At 39.9% G+C, this 21,653-nt stretch overlaps 1 protein-coding gene across 2 annotated transcripts in view; it reads right to left on the bottom strand.

Moving 5' to 3' along the window:
* The window catches only part of CAMKMT (calmodulin-lysine N-methyltransferase), a 396,999-nt gene that overhangs the window by 37,352 nt on the left and 337,994 nt on the right, over window positions 1-21,653 (bottom strand). For both annotated transcript variants that reach the window (XM_059718713.1, XM_059718716.1), the window contains 2 exons: window positions 19,467-19,533; window positions 1,954-2,028 (listed from right to left, as the gene is read on the bottom strand). In XM_059718713.1, coding sequence (XP_059574696.1) covers window positions 1,954-2,028; window positions 19,467-19,533 — 142 coding nt within the window. The remainder of the gene's footprint in view (window positions 1-1,953; window positions 2,029-19,466; window positions 19,534-21,653) is intronic.

The raw sequence follows: 21,653 nt of genomic DNA, 5'->3' as shown, positions 1-21,653 counted from the left end.
TAAAGGTAATTTGTATATAAAAATCTGTTTTAAACTAACCTTCACACAGCTGTATATTAAAAATCTATAAATATTTATATGCTTACTTGCATCTTAGCTGCTTCAAATACACAAAAACAGGAGACTGCAAGTGCATTATGTATTTTCTCTCTCACATTTAATCTTTTGTTTCCTAAAAAAACGACACTATTTCCAAACAGGCTGGGTGGAGTATTAGGTTAGAATATTAATGAAAAAACTACTTAAATCTTGCTCTCTGCTATTCTCCCCAATACAAATAGGATGACATGGTGTGAGTATCAAGAATACAAGAGATGGCAAAGCCAGGTTGTTTTGATATTTGTGTGAAGAACAAATTTAACTCTAAATCTCTTGGCAGGACCTTGCTTCACCCACATAATCTGAAGAACATCCATATGCGAGCCTTGTCTAAGCCTCCGAGAAGACTGCTGCCCTCCTGCTCATGTCCGCCAGCACTCTGATCTGACTTTCATACTTAATCTGATCTAATCCTGTCCAGCATTAACTTCATCTGTGCAATGAAACCTGGAGTATCCATTCTAGTATTTGGTGAGGAAGGCATTTACTAAATTACTTGCTGAAATCATATGGTGTTGTTTAGCTCCTTATTTTAATCAGATGATACATCTCTGAAGCATATTATCAGTGATTAGTTAGAAACCCATCTCTGTCCTTTTTGGGAACAAAGAACTTTTCTGGAATGAAATGCTCATGGAAACGAAGTGCTGTTGCATTTAGCACAAGTCAAGAAACAGGCATCAGCAAAGGACAAAAGAAAAACAATACTCTGGCCACTATTAAAAAAATCAGCAACTTTTCTGAAAAACGAGTTTGCTTAATCAGCAAAACAAAACAAAAAGATTTTGGTGGTCATATTTTAGAAGAAGCCAAGAAGTGTATTGTTTAAAAAGACAATAGAAAGCTTCTTGCTCCCCTCCCCCTTTTTCTTTTACCTATTTTCATAGTAAGATTCAGAAATCTGCTGAATTCAGCTATCTTGTGCAGGCACTATTTTCAGAATTGGACTCTTACAGAGATTGCATGTATGAAAACAAAAACGTAAGTGTGTTATGGCACTGAAAAGCAAACATAAAATTAAGTGCGGAAAGAAAGGGTTTAAAAGAATCTACCTCAAATGTTTTTTAATGAAACTTCCACTTACATTTTCTAGCTTGCTTCATCATGTAAGATATAATATTAAAAATGCAGTTTTAAAAGTTGGCATGCAGTCATTAAAAGGGTTGGATGATTTTATACTGCCAGTATCAAAAACTGCCCGGTGTCATTACCCATGTCTGTTGATATATTTAAATAGAACATACACTAACATGTAAATACTCAGTCACAGACTAAGTACTCTGCTCTGATTTTCACTAAGATTTCTCTTTCCATAAACACTTACCTATGTAAATAATGTTAAGCTTATTTGAACCTATACCTGCCAACAGTGTAGTCAAACTAAGGCAAGTGATTTTAAAAACCCTTTTCCCCCACCCCCCTTCAAAGATTTTTCTGGGGAGCAAACAATATATCCCCTTATATCAATAGTCAGATCTTTCCTAAGAAGTAAGCTAATTGAGCTGTTTGTGTTGATAAACTCCCTTTTCTCCAGACTGTTCCTCACTGAGCCATAATTATTTGCAATTTGCCTAAGTCGTCCATTTACTGATACGTCAAGCATGAAACAGAGGCAATTCCAGAAAATGGAAATGCTTCTCAAAATCAATCTTTGGGAAATAATGTGGTAGAAGTTACTGTGTGATAGAAGACTACCTTATAACTGTCACATGGAGATGAATATTAATTTGTTGAGGTTAAGGTGGTTTTGTGCTTCATTTGTTGACTTTGCTTAGCCATCAGCAAGCAGCACAGTACAATTACTCCAGCAAACCTATTTTTCTAACACGAGTTTTATGATTTTTATGTACTTACCAGTCAGCACACATAACAATGTCAAAATGTCCTTCCAGTTGAGAGACATCTGTCTCATTATCCCATCGTAAAACGCTGAAGAAAAAAAAAGATTAAAAAAAATCAGACTTACATTTTTTTATCTTAGAATGTTTTTAAGCCATTATTTTTATATGTCGCCTTAATATTGTTTTTAAAAAGCTGTACATATTACTCAAAGGCTGTCTACAAAAATTCAGAAATGCTGAGCTATTCATCTTCTTTAGTCTTTAAATCTCAAATGTGAATATATTTATTCCTATATAAAGGCAGTGTATATAAAATCTCATTACTGGATCACCATAAATAATTATATTCTGAATCACAGCCACTGGAATGGCTCTAGATAGTTGGGTCCTTAACACCTGTGTATCATAGTGAAATCAAAGCACTGATGAACTGAATGTAATACAAATTTGCAAAATAAATGTAGTGAATTCATGGATCTCTGTTACATCTGGCAGGCCAGTCAGTTGCCTTTCTCATTGATGAAGTGAGCATTCACTTGGGCTCCAGGGAGGAGGGAGAGGGTGAAAGAATGCCAAGTTTAACTTCAATGCCAGCTATGTTATGTTGCCTTAGGCAAGCTTTAAAATACAGCAGTACTGACTCTGTCAACACCTATCCTCTCATAGGTGAGAAGTTATTTAATTCCAATATATTTAGTAATAACCAAAATGTGTATGTGTTCAAAGTTCAGTTTTATTTATGAACACAGCTATATCTGTGGTTGCTGTGGAGAATTTCAGTCCTTTGCTTCCTATTAAAACCTGTAATTAGTTTTGAAATTTCCTGAAGGTTTGCAATAACATTGCCCTTCTGCTAAGATTTGACACTGCATTATTTCCTCCTTTCTTTCTTTTCTATAGACTCAGCTCCTCTTTTTCATTTTTCTGGTTATTTATAAAAGAAAGTAGATAAATATTTATAGGAAAAGCACTTGTGGGGGCAGGGTCTAATCTGATCTTGTCAGGTTGTGCATGCTTATCTCAGTTTTGTATGAGTCTTGACCAAATAGACCCCTCAGTCTTCCAGCAGCTATAATCTACTTCTGGTTAAAAGCCATCTCTATTCACATAGTACTCCTAATATTTAACTGAGGATCAGTTATATGTTCATTGAAAAATGGTCCTTGTACGTACAAGAAAAGGGAAAGTACATTTTGACACACTATGCAAAAATTGGATCATGCATTCACTTGTACAAAACAGGGGATTATAGTACCAGTACACAAGTCAACATGCACCTTCACACACACACATTCATGTGCACACAAATAGTGAGATATAAAGCTTCATGAAATGGAAATGATGAGAGGAGAAATCTGATTGGCTGGCAAGGCTTCTGATTGTGAGCGTATCAGTGTAACTGAACAGATCAGAACTCGTTAGCCCATTTGCCCTCCTGGAATTTATTGTGCCAATCCAAGGGAAGAAAAGAGTTGATTAAATTTAATTTTTCCCCCCTCAAATGGAAAGTATTGCAGATTTTAGAAAATTAGGTGGCTTTGCAAACTGGCGCTTTCAGGGCTCAGCAGGCATCCAGTAGTGGAAAGTGACAAAGGAGAGTTCTCACTCTCAGCTGCTGGCTGCCTGCTGGCTACCAGCGGCTTTTTCAACCCTGTTTCCGTGGAAACTTAGGTTAAAATGGTGAAAATTAGGTAAAGGTAAGTTTTGTGGGTTTTAAGTGCTCACTTGGATATTTTGAAAATCCTGAAACAGAGTCCTGAAGCTAGAAATTGGTAGATGAACTCTGAGTTTAAAAGGCCATCTTTGGTTCTTATTGCCACAGAAACAGAGATCTGATCAGAGCAACTATGAGATTTGAATTTTTTTTTAACTCATGTACTTCCCTCACTTTCTCCAGACTGTGAGGAGGTGCTTCCCCTGAGAATAATTCAAACACGTTACTTTCAATGCCAGCCTGCTGAGCACTCAGGATACAAAAATCTGGTCATGACCCAAGCAGTCAGAGAGATAAATTAGCAAAGGCTGGCTGGCACCTGCAAAATCTGCACCCACGCCTATCACAAACACAAATAGGGATCTGAATGGTTAAATGGTAGCTAAGAAACCATGGTGTTGGGCAAACTGTATATACTCGGATATATTAGTTTCCATAAGCTTGAGCAATTGGTAGATTTGCAGGTTCAATTTAAGCACTGACCTTCAAAACGGAAAGGGGACCTCCTTTATTAATGTTTGGGGAACAAACTCTATAAATTTATGGCGAATTATGTAAAATAAATAAATAATAAAAGGATTACTGATCTCAGATAGGGTCTGATCTAAATTATTATCAAAAGTGTGACTACAGCTCACAGTTAGCTAGCTTGAAGACAGTTTTAAATTAGCTACCTCATCTACTCTTAACAGTGTAGCCAAAGCAGCATGGTGCTCAGCATGGGCTGCAAAGCCTACCTATGAGCCTGGGTAAATGCTTGGGCAGTTAGGCTGTGCTGACGAATGGGTTGCCATGGGCACACGACTATCAGTACTATTATACTCAAGCTAGTTTAAAACTAAACTAGGGAGGGCTGCACATACTGCAGTCACACCTAAATGTAATCTTAAACCAGACTAAATCAGAAACAAATCTTTGAAGTCAATGTGGTTACTCCATTAAAAATTAAATAAAAAAAAAGTGTGAAGATTTCTAGTACCACTCACTTGCAATAAAAGCTTTTTGTCGCTAAACACAATATCTAAAGGAAAATTCATTAGTTAAACCTGGTGTCATGGAATCAGTCTGGTACGTCCAGATGCATGACGTGTATGTGTATGTGCACACGTATGGGTATGGGTATGTGCTCTTTTTCTCTTGCTTGTTCAGGAGGTATCATTTTACCTCTGTCACAGTGGAAGGAGTTGTTGGAGGCATGATAAAAGAAGAAACCAGAGTTTTTCCACTTAAAGGAAACGTTTATAGAAAGCACGAAGGGCAGCAACATGAAATATTTCAGCCTAAGTAAACAATTTAAAAAAAGGCCTTACATTTAAATACAGCCAGGTTAAATACTGTACTATAAAGAAACAATGGAAGTTGCAAGAGTCAGCCATCTTGAATGTGACTTAAGTTGCTGGCAATCCCCATAAACATTTTAAATGTGTAGCAAGCACGCCAGTCCATATTCACAGCTGTGAAAGGCAGAATTTTAGTGTGTAAGGAGAACACAGGAACGACAGTCCCAAGTGTCAACGGTTGTATATGTTCCAAACTTGGACATCCAAAAGTTTGGAAACATACCCAGAGTATCCATTTTGCTTCATTTTGATAAATTATCATTTGCGGTGCTGCCCACTGAAATGTGTGTCAGTCCCAGTCTCATCTCTGCCCTCTCCTGGCAGGCTATCTTAGAGGAATATAGAAAACAGGAAAAGGAAGTTCCTAAGAAAGATTTTGAGGCATTAAAATATTTGCTTTCACTTTGCTAGTCCAATAAAAACAGGGCTTTAAAGCTAAAAAATACCTCCATAGCTCTTTTGTCTTATAACAAGAAATTCTAAGATAGTAAGACCTGACACTATTTTGGAAACTAAGCTTTTCCATGGGTTTCTAAATAAGTAAAAGCCCAACAGGTTTTCCATTAGACTTAAACCTTTAAACCTCATGGCACTTTAGGGGACATCTTTTTATTTTAGTCAGGAATTTACTGTACTTTATAACACAATACCAACTATGTAGATTTAGGCTCTTGAAATTAAAAATAACCAGGAAACCCTTGTTGAAAACAAATCTGAAACCCATTTAAAAAGCTGGGATTGATTTTCTGGTTTTGGCCACAATATACCTAGTAGCTAAAGAAAGTCTACTAAAGTTTACACACAGAGACACACTTAGTTTTACATATATGTATAAAACCCCAATGCTTTAATAGTTTGTTTGTTTGTTTTTTACTTCTTTAATGGAAGAAAAGAAGCCAGGAGGATCTGGGTCGTTGGTTCATATCTCAACCAAGATGATGGCAACTAAATGTTGATACCATCTAATGGCTGCTTTATGGCCTACATCAAACGAGTCTGACCAGTTTCTAAGGGAAAAGTGCCCACGTCACAAACCTATTACTATAATTAGCAATCTTGATGGCAGTCCCAGCAAAGAAGATACGGAATAAATGAGCTGTGGAGAATGAACTGTCCTCACACCCACAGAGGCAGCTTTTCCAGGTCAGGGTTGAACATATTAATGAAAAAGTCTGAAAATATCTGCATTGAAGCATCAGACTCCCAGGCCGTCTATCTAGCACCATTCAAAAGCAATAAATTCATATAAAAATAGAAGAAACAAAGCAGTCTCATATTTTTTATGTTTTATCATTTGAATTGGCAATCAAGCCAGAGAATGTGATGAGGGTCAAGGTAAAGAGAATTGTGATGATAAGGAAAAGGTCAAATGGGAGAACAGGGACTAAAAGAAGGGCATCCTTTCTTTAAAAACTAACAAAGCTCCCCAAAATGTTTCCTTACATTTCAAAGAGGAAAATAAAAAATGGCAAATGCTGCAAGGTCAGCTATAGTAGATAGAACTGCATCTCTTCCATGCAGCAACTATTATTATTGGAGAATAAACCACTAGCATGAACACCATTTTTCTTACAATAGTGAAGCATTCCAGTCTGCATTCATGGTGTTCATTTAAGGTGATTTATTTTAGCAGTTTCTTATATTTTGGGCAATACTGAGTTCTCTCTCACCTTCTGTGAATCAGCAGTTGCTTCTGAATAGATAGAAATAGATAATACTCATTAAAAAAAACAAAAGCACACTGATAATGGAAATTATTACCATTTCTAAGTTCCCCTGAACTGTTCTTACAATGACTGGAGGAGTATGGTAGTTATAACACTAGCTTCACAGTGCATGACTTGCTTAAAATTGCACTAGTCCTAGTATTTAACAATAAAGCCTTGTTTCAGGTGGCATCTGGAAAACAGCCTCAAACCTTCCCCTATCCCCCTTTCATTGTTTTTATTAAGGCAATTTAATTTTTAGTTTTTTAAAGCTGTTTGCATCAATATTTGTAAAAATATGTGAGGCTGTATCTGTAGGTCTGGTTCAAATTTCACATCAACAAGAACAGTATAGCATGGGCGGTGCCAGAAGTGCCCTGGCATCAGGCACCCTCACACAGTAGAGCACTTATCAAATGGAAGTAATCTGTAGTAGGGCACTTGGCAAATGGCCTGCACTGGTTGTAAAAATGCCTGGCTATGGCTCTGACCAAGTAGACTGTTCACTCAGCATGGTCTTTGGAAAACGTTGTTCTTTCTCTGATTTGCCTGTTGTTGGGCTTTCCATCCAAATATCAGCTCTTCTCATTATACTTAACCCAAAAGTTCTTTCTTCCCCCAGGCCCTGTTACTCCACTGTGCTGTCTCTCATGTGCTCTCAGTTCTCTCCTCTACTTGCATGCTTTTTATATTCTCCCTGTTCTTCTTTTCCTTCTTTCCCTCATACTCTACAAACTCCATTCTCCCTATGCTTACTCCATGTCAACACCAACATCTTCTTCCTCCACTCTTGATCTCTGGCTGGTGACCAGGTTGGTTTCTTCAAGCACATTTGTTCTTTCTTTTTCAGTTCTTCCATTTTCTTAGCCAAACAATTCTATTTCTTTACCTTAATTACATCCCCCAACTGCAATTGCAGGTGCCTCTTGCCCTTTTAACTAATTCCTCAAACCCTCCTTTTTTCTTGTTTCTTTTCTCTCTACACACTTGAAATATAAAATTGAGAAAATACAACACAGCCTTTCCCCATCCAACAATCTTTTTCCTCTTTCCCCTTCTGCCACTTTTGCCTTGCTGTTTTTCCTCCCTTCGGCTCTCCATGAAACTACTTTCACCAGCCAGTGGACAAAGTTATTTACCTCCTATAGTGTTCATGAACACTCACCAGTAAAACTTCTAGGGCTACCTTTTTAAAGCTGTACTGGCAAATGTTTTTGAACAGGAATATTCACTCCTATACAGCAGAAGAATACTGCCGGGATTGTAAAAGTTGAATATTGTGTTCACCCTATTCAGGGGGTGATTTTCACTCATACTAAGTATACTATGCATGAGAAAAATAATTCATTCTCAACTTTCTCCTACGGTAAAAATATTAATTTTTTTGTCTTTGTTTTGTTGTAAACTATTATGACTATGTACATTATGGCAATGGATTAATTTTATCAAAACAACAAAAGCATAAACATTAATAGGAAAGGCTTTCTGGGGCAAAAAATAGGGAGGAGATGCATAGATATGCTTCACTATCACTACAATTCACATAGCCACATTCTCAATACCAGCTGATTAGCTATGCTCATGAAGTTTGTATATATATGTACTGTGGATCAATAAATGCATATCTGTTTAAGTAAAACACCATTTGCCCACACCAAAAGCATGCACACTATAAATACTCCATTTGTAAAATACAGTTATTCATTTTGCACAAAAAATGCCAAGTTCTGCACATAAATTCTGCAGAAATTGACACAATAAAAAAAGAACACCATTGGGATGTATTGAAGTGAAGAAATACATTGTATATAAATGTTATACAAAAATAACTGTGTTAAAAGCATGTTAATGGGGTTGCAAAGTCAAGCACTAGGAGGTAAGAAATGCCAGAATTAAGCTTGTCTATGCAACCTTCATTTTCCCCTTGTGCACATGCACTACAAGACAATCTTTACTTTCATATCACACACTATTTCTTCCAAAGAACCCATGGCTCATTAAATGCACAGGACGGATGGTTCTCAGATTTATCTATTCAAATTCAGATAATCACTATACAATGAAAAACAGCATTTCAGGACACAAGATAGAAAAGGCACAACATTACTGGTAGGATCAGTATAGGAAGGCTTCCACAAGTGAATCGTGTGGAGAAAATTGTAGGAAAGGACAGTGGGCATTTGCCATATCAAAAACAGGAGACTATACGAGGAGCTAGGGAAAAGAATCAAAGGAGAATACCTGACAGGAAAGACAGAATATGAAGCAAACATTAAGGATGGGCAAGCTCACTAGAACTGAGAAGAAAAGGAGGAGATAACAGAAAAGATGTATGTAGATAAGAAGTTTCATAAGTACATAGATATCAAAACCAGAAGTGTTCACCATAATGAATGGGACTTCCTGCTTAACAAGATCTTCATTTAGTAATTTCTTAGTATAGAGGTCAGCCTGATAAACTGAAGAGCAGTATCTTATAGAAAAATATCTTCTCCTCATGTAGATACTTGGAAATCAATTCTCTTTGGTAAAGTAAGTAGAGTAGAGCTCCTTAATTTTTTCAGTGTAAGACATTATCCAGATCTTGAATCATTTGTATGGCTCTTTTTTGAACCTTCTCCAATTTTTCAATATCCTTTTTCAAATGTGTACATCAGAAATGGATGCAGGATTTGAGTAACAATCTCACTGATTACACACTAATGTCTTTATTCCTTGCACAAGATTATTTTACGTATTTCTAATATCATTTTTTCAAATGTTAAAGCCTACCCCATTTTACCTTTGTCTGTGATTATAGTTGGTTGAAAGCACTGCTGAAGAGGAGCAGCACAGCAGAACCAGGAAAAACTGATCTTTGCATGGTGTACAAAGGGCGTGATATAGAAAGGAAGCTGATAAGCTAGTATTATTGGCAGCCAACAGGAAGCAATACCCAGTAAAGGATAGCTAAAAGTATGGAAATGCATGGATAGGAATAGAAATAATAATCACTAACGTCTTATATCTAGGGGTCTGCCTAACTCAAAGAGGCAGCTGGCTGATTTCAAGTGGAGATTCCAGGACCAATCACCATTTTCGCAGGCTGATTGCAGCAGGGCCCCCCATGACTGATTGGCTGAGAGACCCTGGTGGTCCCACTCTTTGCTGCTGATTGGTTGTGAAGGCTGTCTATCACATGGCCCTGCCTCTCACTGCCAATTGGTGGAAGGAGGTGGGGGCCACATGACAGGCAGCCCAGCCAATCAGTGGCGAGGGGCAGGGGCGGTAGCCATCTTGGGCTCCCCTTTGTGCCAGCAGCTCCCCTCTCTCCTTGCCTACTGACAGGCTGCAAAGCTGGGCCACAGCACCACAAAGACTGCTGGCTCCCTCTGGGTAGCCAGATTTTATTTTCCGTATTTTTTTTCCTGCGGATTTCACAGGCATTGCCTGATTTCATAGGCAATGCCAGATTTTGTAATTTCCACAAAACCATGATTTTGATAGGTCCCTAACTCCTGTCTTTACAGGATGATGCTTAGTAAACCCAGCACCTCCATGCAGAATAGAACAGAGAAAGAAATAAAGAAAGAGAACATACGTGCACTCTTTTATGCTATGGACCTGACAAGAGCAAAAAGAATTTCTAAAGCAACCTTTCTTATTCCTTTTGGAAAAAAAAATAAAACTGCAGTATCAGCACTACTCTGCATCTTAAAACAGAATATAAAGATTATTTATCCTCTTCAGATATTAATTTAGCACAAAAATGCCATCTCTTGTTTTCACTTGTTTTTTGACTATGCAAAAATAATGACGCAATTCTTCTCTTGCAAAGAATTCAGAAAGACCATGACAGGTCAGAACGCTTGTGATGCCATGAATTCCTATTTGAAATCTCAGGATTTCTCTTGTGAATCACCCAAGATCTTTAGGATCTTGTGACACCCTGGTTGAGAATCACTGCACTACACTAATAGAATTCCTCTTTTCTGAACTGATTCAGCCATCTTGGGAAAAAAGTTCTGAGTGAAGAACAAATTTCAATAGATTAGGCAAACTGAGACTCTGTTCACTTTTAGAAAATACTACAAACCTTTCTCTTTGATACTCTTGCATCACAGCTAGAATGATATTTACAACCACTGCACCTTTCAATTGGTATTTCAGGCACAGATGAAAAAGAAAAGTCAGAGACTTCATGAACTCTACTATGGATTTAGCTATTGCCAATTAATTAAGGAATATGCTCAGAAAATATGGTGATGGGTAGTTATACACTGATATAATCAGTGTAATTTATATGGCGAGATTTACAGCAAATTAAGTTAGTTCATGAATAATTTTTTAAGAGGAAATATAACATGAATAATTTTCTAAAAGTTAGCAAATACCTATTGGCTATGTCTACATGAGATGCTACATCACCACAGCGACAAGTTCTGGTGACGTAGTTCATCAATATGGTGATGTAGTGCCAGTGGGCATGAACCATGATGCCACCACTACTCTGCAGTAATGTTATCGGGTCTGTGGGGTACCACCCATTCCTCTGGTTCTCTCCTGCCATGACTTTGATCTTATTAAGGAAGGAAAGAGATGGAATGTTAATAGGTAGCCGTGAAGTAATAACACTTGACCTGTCACGTGATTCCAGGTGCTTTATTCTCTCGTCTTTCTTTTACAGTGGCCCATCCCACTTGCTCCCTCAGTCACCCTTGTGATCCGGACAGGATCGCAGGCTTCGCAGTTCTAAAGGTAAGTACCGGCCAGAGCCCCGCAGTGCTAATTACTTCCTTAGCAGCTTGGCGTTAGTGGTGCCTTCTATCCTGCACCAATTACGGCCAAGGAGCAGTCCCAGGTGTTCCCCCTCTGCGGGCAATGGTACCTTACAGTCCTGACCCAGTCCCCCTGGGTGCGAGCTGCTCCCATCTGGGCTCGGCTTATTGCCTTCTAATTGCCTCATTAGCAGCAGAGGATCACTGCGTCTCTCTCTGCCTCTCCATGGTTTGTGCCGGCTCATCTCCGGGAGCCCCCTCGCTGCCAGCGCCAGCACCGAGGATCCAGGATGGTCTACCCCTTTGCTCCAGGATCATTGCCGACTTCCCCTTTTGGGTCCCAACCGGGAACCGCCTCTATTGTGGGATGCCTCACCCTGTCACTGCCCGGACCTGTGGCTTCTTCCCCCTTCTAACTCACCACGGCAGCTGGAGTTCTGTCGCAGGTATCGGGCGTCTTTACTGATCTGGCAGCTGTATGGTCCCTTCTCCACATCTCTCAGGGTCTCAGCTCCTCATTTTAGGGCCATCTTTCTCTGGGGTCTTGGGCAACCTCTCTCTCTCTCTCTCTCTCGGTGCCCAAAGGCATCTCTTCCAGGGCCTCACCCCTCCTTTATTCCTGGAAGCTGGGTCCCATTGGCTTACCAGTGGTGTGGGGAATCTCCCCCCCACGGGCATCATGACTGCCAGCTGTGGGAACTTTCCCCAAGTAACAGGGCTCCGGTCAGGAACCCTGTTACAAGTAGCAATGACTACTGACTAGTATCTTGTTGCTACTGTGCAGTAGGGTCAGAAACAACCTGTGTGGTGTCGGGACTACACAGTACTGGCGGTCATTTAGTACTTGCTAAAGTAACAACTGCACAGTCAGGTATTAGCAGCTAAGCCAGGATTCAGACTTGTTCAAGTAAATGAATAAAAGGTACTTAGGCACATTTCAGCCATTCAAAAAATGAGAACAGTTCAAAGTAGCTCTGTACCAGAAGCACAAAAACTCATTACATGCAGTATGCTTCTCCATTTGGACTTCAAACTTCCATAAAATCATTGATTCAGCATAGATTTGCCTGTGTGTCTAATAGGCTTTTTTGCATTTGGGCACCTTTCTGCAGATGTACTGCCTCACACTAGAAGCTTTACTAAATCTCTGCTACATCTTATGGCAGAGATTCTTGACCAAGTTCCTGCAAGTTCTATTTAAGAGCACCACAGGGTGCTGTGCAATGTTAGCACTGTTACCTACACAAGATTCATAAGAAAAACCCAGAGAGCTCAGACAGGAAATCCATGGTGTCAAAAACATGTCTGACCTGTTGGGTCTTTCTGAGTTCTTTGCAATAGAAGAATTGCTCTATTATTTTTCTGTAGTCAAAAAATGAGTGAAAGCTAAGAGCTGGCATTTTCTGAGGGGTGTCTTGATTCTAAAATAATTGAGAACTTCTGTCCTTTGCAAATGGCATACGCTACTTGATTTTTTTCTACCTCAATATCTGTATGTGTCAGCACTGGCCTGGCCATCTTGGCCTTCAGAGGGTAGTGGCAGAGATGTATGAAATCAGTCCATAGCTTCCAGGCTATTGGATTAGTTCCTAGAACCCATCATTTCTCACGTTGCAGAATTAATTGACTTCCTCAGTGATTCAGCCATGCTGCTAGGAAATACTTGAGAAGACTACTGTCTGGCACAATTCCCAAAGATTCTAAGACTGGTGGTGGCTAGTAAGCACATGACAATGCAGAAAAAAAGGAAAACTTCTCAGTTATCTTTTCCATCTTCTAAGGTACACAGATATCCATGAATATACCCTCCATTTGCCAAGTAAAGGACTCTTATTGGAATCAGAGATTGAGAACTTTCTAAACTTGTTCTAGATGCAGAGGGGATCAAACAATAAGTGAGAAGAAAGACCAGGGTGCTCATTTTCATGCATGCCATTTGAGACCCGTGAAGCCTGTTCCACAAAAGAACAGTTTACCTTATCTACTCTGTCAACCAACTGCTAGTGAGTTCAGATATGCTGTCATCTCTGTATGTTCACCACAGACCTTTTGTCATATATTTAGAGATGTCCAGGTCTCCCACTCCAGTCACTACAGTTTTAAGGAGCATAATCTCTGGTACCCTGGAAAGGGAGCCATCCACCAATGCCTCTTGATGGTAGGTTTCCCCCTGTCCCTGGTCTCCTACTTTAAATCTTTTAGGGTGGCCTTGCTTTGCTCATAGAAAAGTCATAATTTATTTTCAATGTCCTCCAAGCCCCTGGCATACACCTCATCAGTTTGATCCAGTCAGGTAGCTCAACCCATGTTCTATCTTACTTGGTGGGATATGCTTGAACATCCAGGGCGCTGCCATTGCTTGGCATGATCTCATATGAATACATTCATTTTTTTGACCTCTTCAATCAGTTACTTCTCTCATCTGTGGCATGTGCTTGGGATTTCTTGTGGTCAATGAGTGCATCTAATTGGCCACTGCACTAGCCACCAATAACCAAGGTGGAGTTTAGTCATGGTGAATTGTACTTAAGGGGCAGTGTTTAATGGGCACCGATGTGGTTACCCTTCTTGCTGTAGGCAGTCAGCTAAATTACAGCATATCTCTGTCTTGCCTAGCAAGCTTTGACTAGCTCTGTGCTTAGGTTCGACTTTGAGCTAGCAGCTTGCAGATGAAGTGGCCTGCTCACACACAAATCTGAGAGAGCAGAATAAGACTGTATTGTTTGTATGATCAAAATACATTGACTGCACAGAATCTTCTGCCTTTCCTGTTGTCTGAATCTATTAAGATTGTGGCAGACAGATCCTGACTTGTGTCCTGCTCCTTTGCAGTGTGCAGGTGGCAAAAGGAAAGGAGAGATGATTGTGTGGAGGAAAGGGTAGAAGTAAGGGTAACTCAATTTCTTGGTCTAAGGTGCTGCTGCATTAATATAGGATAACTTGATGACCCTGACTCCCTGAAAGACGAAGAGTTTGTCCACGTGTTCATTGTTTCAGTAGACTGTCCTTCATCCTTTCTTGGAGCCACTTCTTCTTGTAGGCACTTTTTCATATAGCTCCTGGTGTACAAAGGTCTTCTATGTATCTGTGATTCAGAAATAATGCATACCTGGCATCTGCTCATCATCTACCTATCCACAGAATCTTGGCTTTTTAGGGCACCCGCTGAAAGTGCTCACATTGTCCCTTTGTCTGTAAAGAGAGCCTTGCCCCATAACATGAACTGTAAATCTGAGCTTAGGAAAGTGTCTCTACTGGATCTTGGGGACCCTAGATGTCTAACCAGGTCAATTTGAATTGTCTTCCTGGGCAAGGCATGCCTAGGCTGGGTAAGGTAACATCTAATCCAAAACAGATAGTTGAAGCAGTTGGAATCCTGGCCTCATTAACTTAGGGGTATTATTACTACCTACTTTAAATAAGTACCAATAAGGAATTTGCAGTATGCTAGTAGGCATTACAAATACAGAACTGTAACATAACAGCCATCCTTGATGTAAGTTTTTACCTGAATATATTTGTATTATAATATATGATAAAACAAACGGACTGTTTGGTTTACAATGGTATAATCTTTGCCCCTCACACTTGTGGGGGAGAGGATTCAGAAGCCTGCTGAATCCTAGAGGTTGGCCAATATGGAAATACCTGGAGTTACTATTTATAATGATGGTTACCTGTAACTGATTGAAACTAGATGACCACACATGAGTTGGGGAGAAGGTACATGGTATTTTCTGGTGTGCAGTCATGTTGGAGCTGGTCACTTAAATCCATCCCTGTGTCTGTCATTCAGGCACCTGCATTCTCTGCTTAATGTACAGTTAAGTCATTACATCCAGTTCCCAGGGTCAATTCAACACTGTTCCACATAGCAGAATATATCTGGTCCTTTTTTCTAGACTAGCATTAAGTGACTAATGCTTGAATGTGAAGAAAGGGAAACAGGGTGGTTATAATGCTACTGCAGCCATTACATCTGTTCTTTCAGTTTTCCTGGTAGCTCTGAAAAGGGATCAAATATGTTTCAGTTAGGTTCCCCTTAATACAACATCACATAGTCTGAAGGACTGATCCTTCCCACAACTACTTTGCAAGTGCCTAAACAGAGTTTAGAACTAAATTTGAAAGAAGCAGCTGACCTTAATTAATGTGAAAAAAATGCAAAATGGCTATTAACTTTGAGATGTAGAGTGTCATATTAGTATTTGTGATGTTATACAACACATTACAAAACAGGTGCTATGCCTAGAAAAGATTCAAGAATGTAGAAGTAAACTAAAATAAAGAATAGTTTGTATATTGAAAGTGCCCTGTATTTTGGTATAATATTTAATTTGTTTTTTGTAATTTAATTACTTTACTTGCACAGATAAGCCAGAAAATACTATTGCACTCAATAAATTAAACACTTGACATTTTTATCCCTTAAAATGCAACATTCTAGAAGTCTAGAGATGTTTATTAATTAGTGATTATTAACACCCAGTAAACAACATCATGTCTTGTAAAAACACAATCTTCCTTCACAGCATGGAGCTGAAATCTATTATTCACTGATTCCATATGCTGAAATACACTCAAATGATCACAAATGACCTTAAGCATTAGATAAATGTAAATGAGGAGAAAGTAGAAAATGTGCTTTTGATTGATATCTAAAAGAGCAGGTTTGAAATCTTGACAGGGGATGAAGTCCTATACAAAGTATGTGGCAATATGAAACCTACAGAATGTATCATTCTGAGGAGGGATATACCACGAAAAGGAGCCCTTCCCAAGAGTATCTGACCTTGAAGATACTTACAGGAGGTGCTCAGAATCTTTAAGGTCTGTGATCAGAAATATTTTCAAAGGGGAATGTATATATTATCTCTTCAGCGAGCACTTGTGAGGATGCACAGGTATCTCCAGACTCTGTATTATTTCACAATTAATGTAAATATTTTCCAGCTATCAATTACACAGCTCTACCTTAAGAGCTTGTCTACATAGGAAAGTCACACCAGTATAAGCTCAGACAGGAATTCAAGCTACAGGCATTATAACTCTCTTGGTAGACATTCTTATTCTGGTATAAGAGCATGCTCTTTTAGTTTAGTTTTGTCATTTTGGAAGGAGTTTAAGTTACACTGGAAAATACATGTATATTTATAACTCTTATTTCATAGTAGGAGTATCTAGATAGGGAGTTATGACAGCGTAACTATACTGGTTTAACTAGACTGATTTATCTGGTAAAACATTCCTATGCAGACAAGCCTTAATTTGGAATGTGTCAAAAATTGGCAACAGTTAGTAGCAGTCAAAGCAAGCCAAATTTCAAATTCTCAGCTGCTTTCAATACCCACTATTTCTAATTACATTTTTAATAAGAATACACCATGTGAATTTGTGGTCTCAATGATAAACCTTCCTTGGACTCAGTATGACCAGGATTTTGTTCTTACTTTGTCAATTGTATCATACAATTGACAAAGAGGTAAGATTTCTTGTTGGTGATATCTTTTACTGGACCAAATGCATAGTTGGGATAGAGGCAGACAAGGTTCCTTGGGTGAATTTGATATCTTTTATTAGACCAACCCAAATGGTTGGAGAATAGTTATTAAGCAAGCTTTCGGGTTCAAAAACCCTTTGTCAGGCTAAGGAGGTTTCAGCAGTTGGTGTGTGCTCTTCCTGGATGGAATGAAAAGTAAACAAGCCAGAGGCTGGGCTGGGGAGCCAGTTGCCAGGCAGATTATAATGTATATATGTATATAATGTATATATATATATATATATATATATATAATGTATAGTTGGGATAGACGCAGACAAGCTTTTGAGTTCTCTCCTTCAGCTCTCCAGGAGAGAAGCAAACACTATACTAAGTAGCAGATGGAAGAAAAGCTTGTGTAAAAATCCATAGGTAAATAAAAAGAGGACAGAAGAGAAATTACCAGGTAACCAACAGACAAGAGAGTTGAAGTAAAACCCTGAAAATGGAAGAATAAGATAGTTTTGGAGGGTCGTTATCACCTATGAAGTACAGAGATAAGTGAGTATGAGGTATAGTATAGTGAACCATGAAGTCAATGAAAGCTTGTCTACATCGAGGCCAACCATGCATTTGGTACAATGATTGCTTCTTGCATAGTTCCCAGACCATCTTAACAACATTACTTCAGCACTAGAAATGCAACTATATAGCAATTTTGCAGTGACACCAGTAAGAACGTTGAAATACTTTAGCTAATCCTCCCCCATATTTCAGTCAGGTAAGTAAATACCATCCACGTTTGACAGTGAGGGAAAGTGATAGCAAAAAGAGAGGTTTTGACCTCACAGTGAAAGAGATGGCACAGTTAAGAACTCAAAATCCCTACGGTAAAGTTTTCAACAGCATCTAGTTCTCTTAGGGCTAGGTCCTATAAAACAAAATGTACCTATAAATTCAGTGCTGCACTGCATCTACACAGACCTTCCCCAGTGTGGACTCCAAATGTACAGTTGAAAGTCTAAGTTCCCTATACAAGCCTTGGGGAGGGATAGGTGCTTCAAAAGGACAATCCAAAAACTTGCATGCAAAGTGGGATGCTGGCTTGAGCTAACTAACAGGCAACACTAACCAGGGCATACATCTGAAGTTCAAGCAGCTGGTTCAGGGCAGCAGGAAGATGGCCCTGTCCACTTGGGATCAAGAGCTCAGAATCCTCTCCGTTCTTTCAAAGAGCTGAGCAGAGGCCACTTTTTGAAAGCAGATGTGGAAAACAGTGGGATAGGCGGCCTCTCAAACTGCTGATTTTCAGCCATGCAGCTGGTGAAGGCTCTTCTGCCCATGATCTTTTATCATAGCCTCAGATAAGTTACGGTCCTCATCTAAGAGAGGGGAATCCTTGGTTCTGGTCACTACTCCAAGGGCTGCTTATGTGTTTTACACTGAATAGTCATTGGGCAAAGCCCAGAAATAATTCTGGGAGCAAGGGACAAAATTTAGGACTCCCCCTCTCTCTAGGGAGTGCCATAACCACTGGCATAAAGAACCACACTCCCTCTTGCTAATCCTCCATCTGGCCCAATGAATTTGCATTCCTGGCACACACTGGGTCAACTTCACCAGGAGGGGTAAAGTGTGGTGGTTAACTCCCTTGGCAAGTAGGAGTTGTGGGTTTGAATCTTGTCTGACTTCCCAGAGTAAGTGTTCTAACTTTTAAGTTAAAAGGCAAAAGGTCAGCACTAATACTGCCCCTAGCTGTGTTTTGTATTAAACTGTAAGCATGCTCTCAGCATCAAAAACTTGCTAGTCATACTTTGAAAGCAACCTAATGAACTGAGAATTTGGGAGGTGATTAGGTGTCTCCTGGCATTGATATAACTGCAACAGAACTAAGGTAGCAGTGAGACATCTGAGTCACTTCTGAGCATGTTCAGTAGCCTTATTCTAGATCTGTTTAATCCTCAGTCCTTTGTACAAATAAAGCACAGTCTCCCACGTACCATGTACCCTATTTCCTAATCTTACATCCAACATGGTGGAACATGCTGCCTCTCAAACTGCCAATTTTCACCCACACAATTAACAGCCTCCTTTTAAAGAGAGACCTTCCATATATTAAAAAAATAATAAAAAAGAAGAAAAATGCCATGTCAAATATAGCCAAGATTAATGATATTGTATTCTAAAGTATACAATATAATTAATTGCTAAGAAGTAATTGATTGCTAAAAAGGAATCGAGTTCAAGGATAGGTATTCTTCACTACTTCCAAATTTGGATTTAGAATTTTTTCCAGAGTTCTCAGCATATATGGAAACACCCACATATTTATATACAATTTCAGATAGTGGTATTAGAATTTGGGATTAAATAACTGCATTTAATTTCATAAACACCCATCTCTTGAAGAACTGGCTGGACTCACTGACAGTGCATGATTATCTTCCATGCCGATCAAATTAATAATTCATATTTTTGCATTTAGATTAAATGTATATTATACAAACAATCAATTTTAAAATTATCTTACCAGCTTGATACTGTTTGAGCCTTAAATACTCCTTCATTTTGGTTCCTTCTGATGATGTCACTCACATCTTTAACATACTTGTTAAGGAACATCTATTAAATTAGCATAAAAATAATGATTCATCCAAAGTACATTTCCCAATTTTAATATCTTCTTACTTTCTTTTCCCTGCTCGGTTTTCTTTAATCTGAGCCAACACAGAGCCTTTTTAGAAGTAATAAATTTATAGTATCCTCGAAATATCTGGACCAGCAGTTCATCATTTTACCCATGCTCATTGTCTGCCCTTTATTTAATTTTTCCACCTTTGTATTTTATTTGAAACAAAGGTTCCTCCATCTATGTATATGAACAGAAAGCTAACAATTTAATAATAAAAGCAGCACAACTATCTGGCAACTGTGGATATATACCATATTTATTTGAATCTAACAAGCCTGAATTTAAGACAACCCCCCAATAATTAGATTCTATACATGAAAAAAATATAAATTTGTTATAATTTTCCAGGTATAGAATGTAATTATTGGAGGGTCACCTTTAATTCTTCCCTTCCACCACTACATGGGGGCACACACTGGGAAGGCAGGTGTTGTTGGGAGGTCAGCAACTTGCTGCTGCCCACTACCTGCCCCCACCCCCAGCCTCAGCTCCTGCCCCACTGGCCTCTGCTCACTGGCCTCTGCTCCACAACCCGCCAGCCTCTGCTTCCTGCTTCCCCCAACCCCTCCTGTCCCCAGCCTCTGCTTCCCTCTTCCCTGCTCAGCCTCTGCTTTGCACCTGCATGCTCCATCCCTATTCTAGCCTGGGGCACTGAGCCCAGCCCCACCCACACAGCAGCTGTGCGGGTTGGATTGGGGCCATGCCCAGTGCCCCAAGGCTGCAGTGTGTACAGAGCCCGTCAATTTGGTGCAAGGGTAAAGCTGGAGAGGAAGAGAGGTGGGCAGGGGAGCAGAGGCTACCTGGGGCAGAGGAGGTCCAAGATGAGAGAAGGGGCTGTAGCAGGGTGATGGTGGGAAGCAGAGGTGGTGAGGGGTGGGGGCAGAGACAGGCAGCAGCTTCAGCTTTGGTCCTGACCACTTAGGCACTGGAGCCCAAGCCACAGCAGCTGCCTGCCCTTCCCCACCACCCTCACAATTCATTCTGAGATGAGGGTCTTTTCCTTCCCTGTTAAATGGGGAGGGGGGACCTCATCTTAACATTGAATTAATATAGTATTATGGATGCAGAACTGTCAACATGGTCTCATAATGCCCCATTTAGTTTGTGGTGCCCTTTTACAATGACACGGGCCACTAGCTCACTAGTTCCAAGAGCTCATGGTTTTGACTTCCATTCCTGACCCAGCACGTACACATCAGGTTTAGTGCTGTGACTTTCTGTAGGAAATGTAGCATACAGCAGGAATACATTGGCATGTAATGCAGTGGAATTTCTGGCTTGATTTCTCTTTCTTGAAAACTACTTGGAGTTTCTCAGCTACAGTTGATCACAAGAGAACAATACATAGCATTCCTTTTTCTAAGGAGCGGAGGGGAGGGATGTTTCTGCTTCATTCTCAGAGCCTTGTTACACTGTAATTTTTGGCAGAGTAATTCCTGGAGCTCTTAACACCTGGACTGTCTGCACTGTAACACATGAAACTGGTTTTAAGCGCTCGTTATGCAGCTCAAAGTTACACCACTCCAGGGCAGGATTATCTCTGATCTGTGTTACTCAGCTTGTGTTACACTAAGTTGTAGCCACTCTAAACTATACCTTAGTATAAACACGCCACCCACCCATTGTCTCATGCTGGCCTGGATCAGGCCCACTGCTCCCCATCCTCCCCAGTAACCTCAATACCTACACACTGCCCCCCCTACTCACTTTTGGCTGCTTGAACTGTCTGGTCAGGGGAGTAGGCAGGGAAGGGTTAACCTACTTGCGCAGCCATGGCCATGGCTGCTCTCTGGGTTGGGCATAGTGTGAAGACCAGCAGTTTGGCAGCACTGGGGACCATCAGCAAAGTTAACCCTTCCCTGCCTGCTCCCCTAGGAGAGAGAGTGCAGGCAGACATTAGCAGGCAGAGGGGGCAGGAGGAAATCTGTGGTGGTTGGGGGGGGGCAGAGGGCAAGCCAAGAATGGGAGAGGGTGGCAGATTCTTGTCCTCCAGGCCCCTGCTGCCCTAGACATGTGACTGCTCCA

The sequence above is a fragment of the Alligator mississippiensis genome, chromosome 1 (assembly GCF_030867095.1).
Source record: "Alligator mississippiensis isolate rAllMis1 chromosome 1, rAllMis1, whole genome shotgun sequence".
Classification (NCBI taxonomy): Eukaryota; Metazoa; Chordata; order Crocodylia; family Alligatoridae; genus Alligator; species Alligator mississippiensis.
Note: the sequence above shows the minus strand (reverse complement) of the source record. Positions and strands in the feature narration are given on the sequence as shown.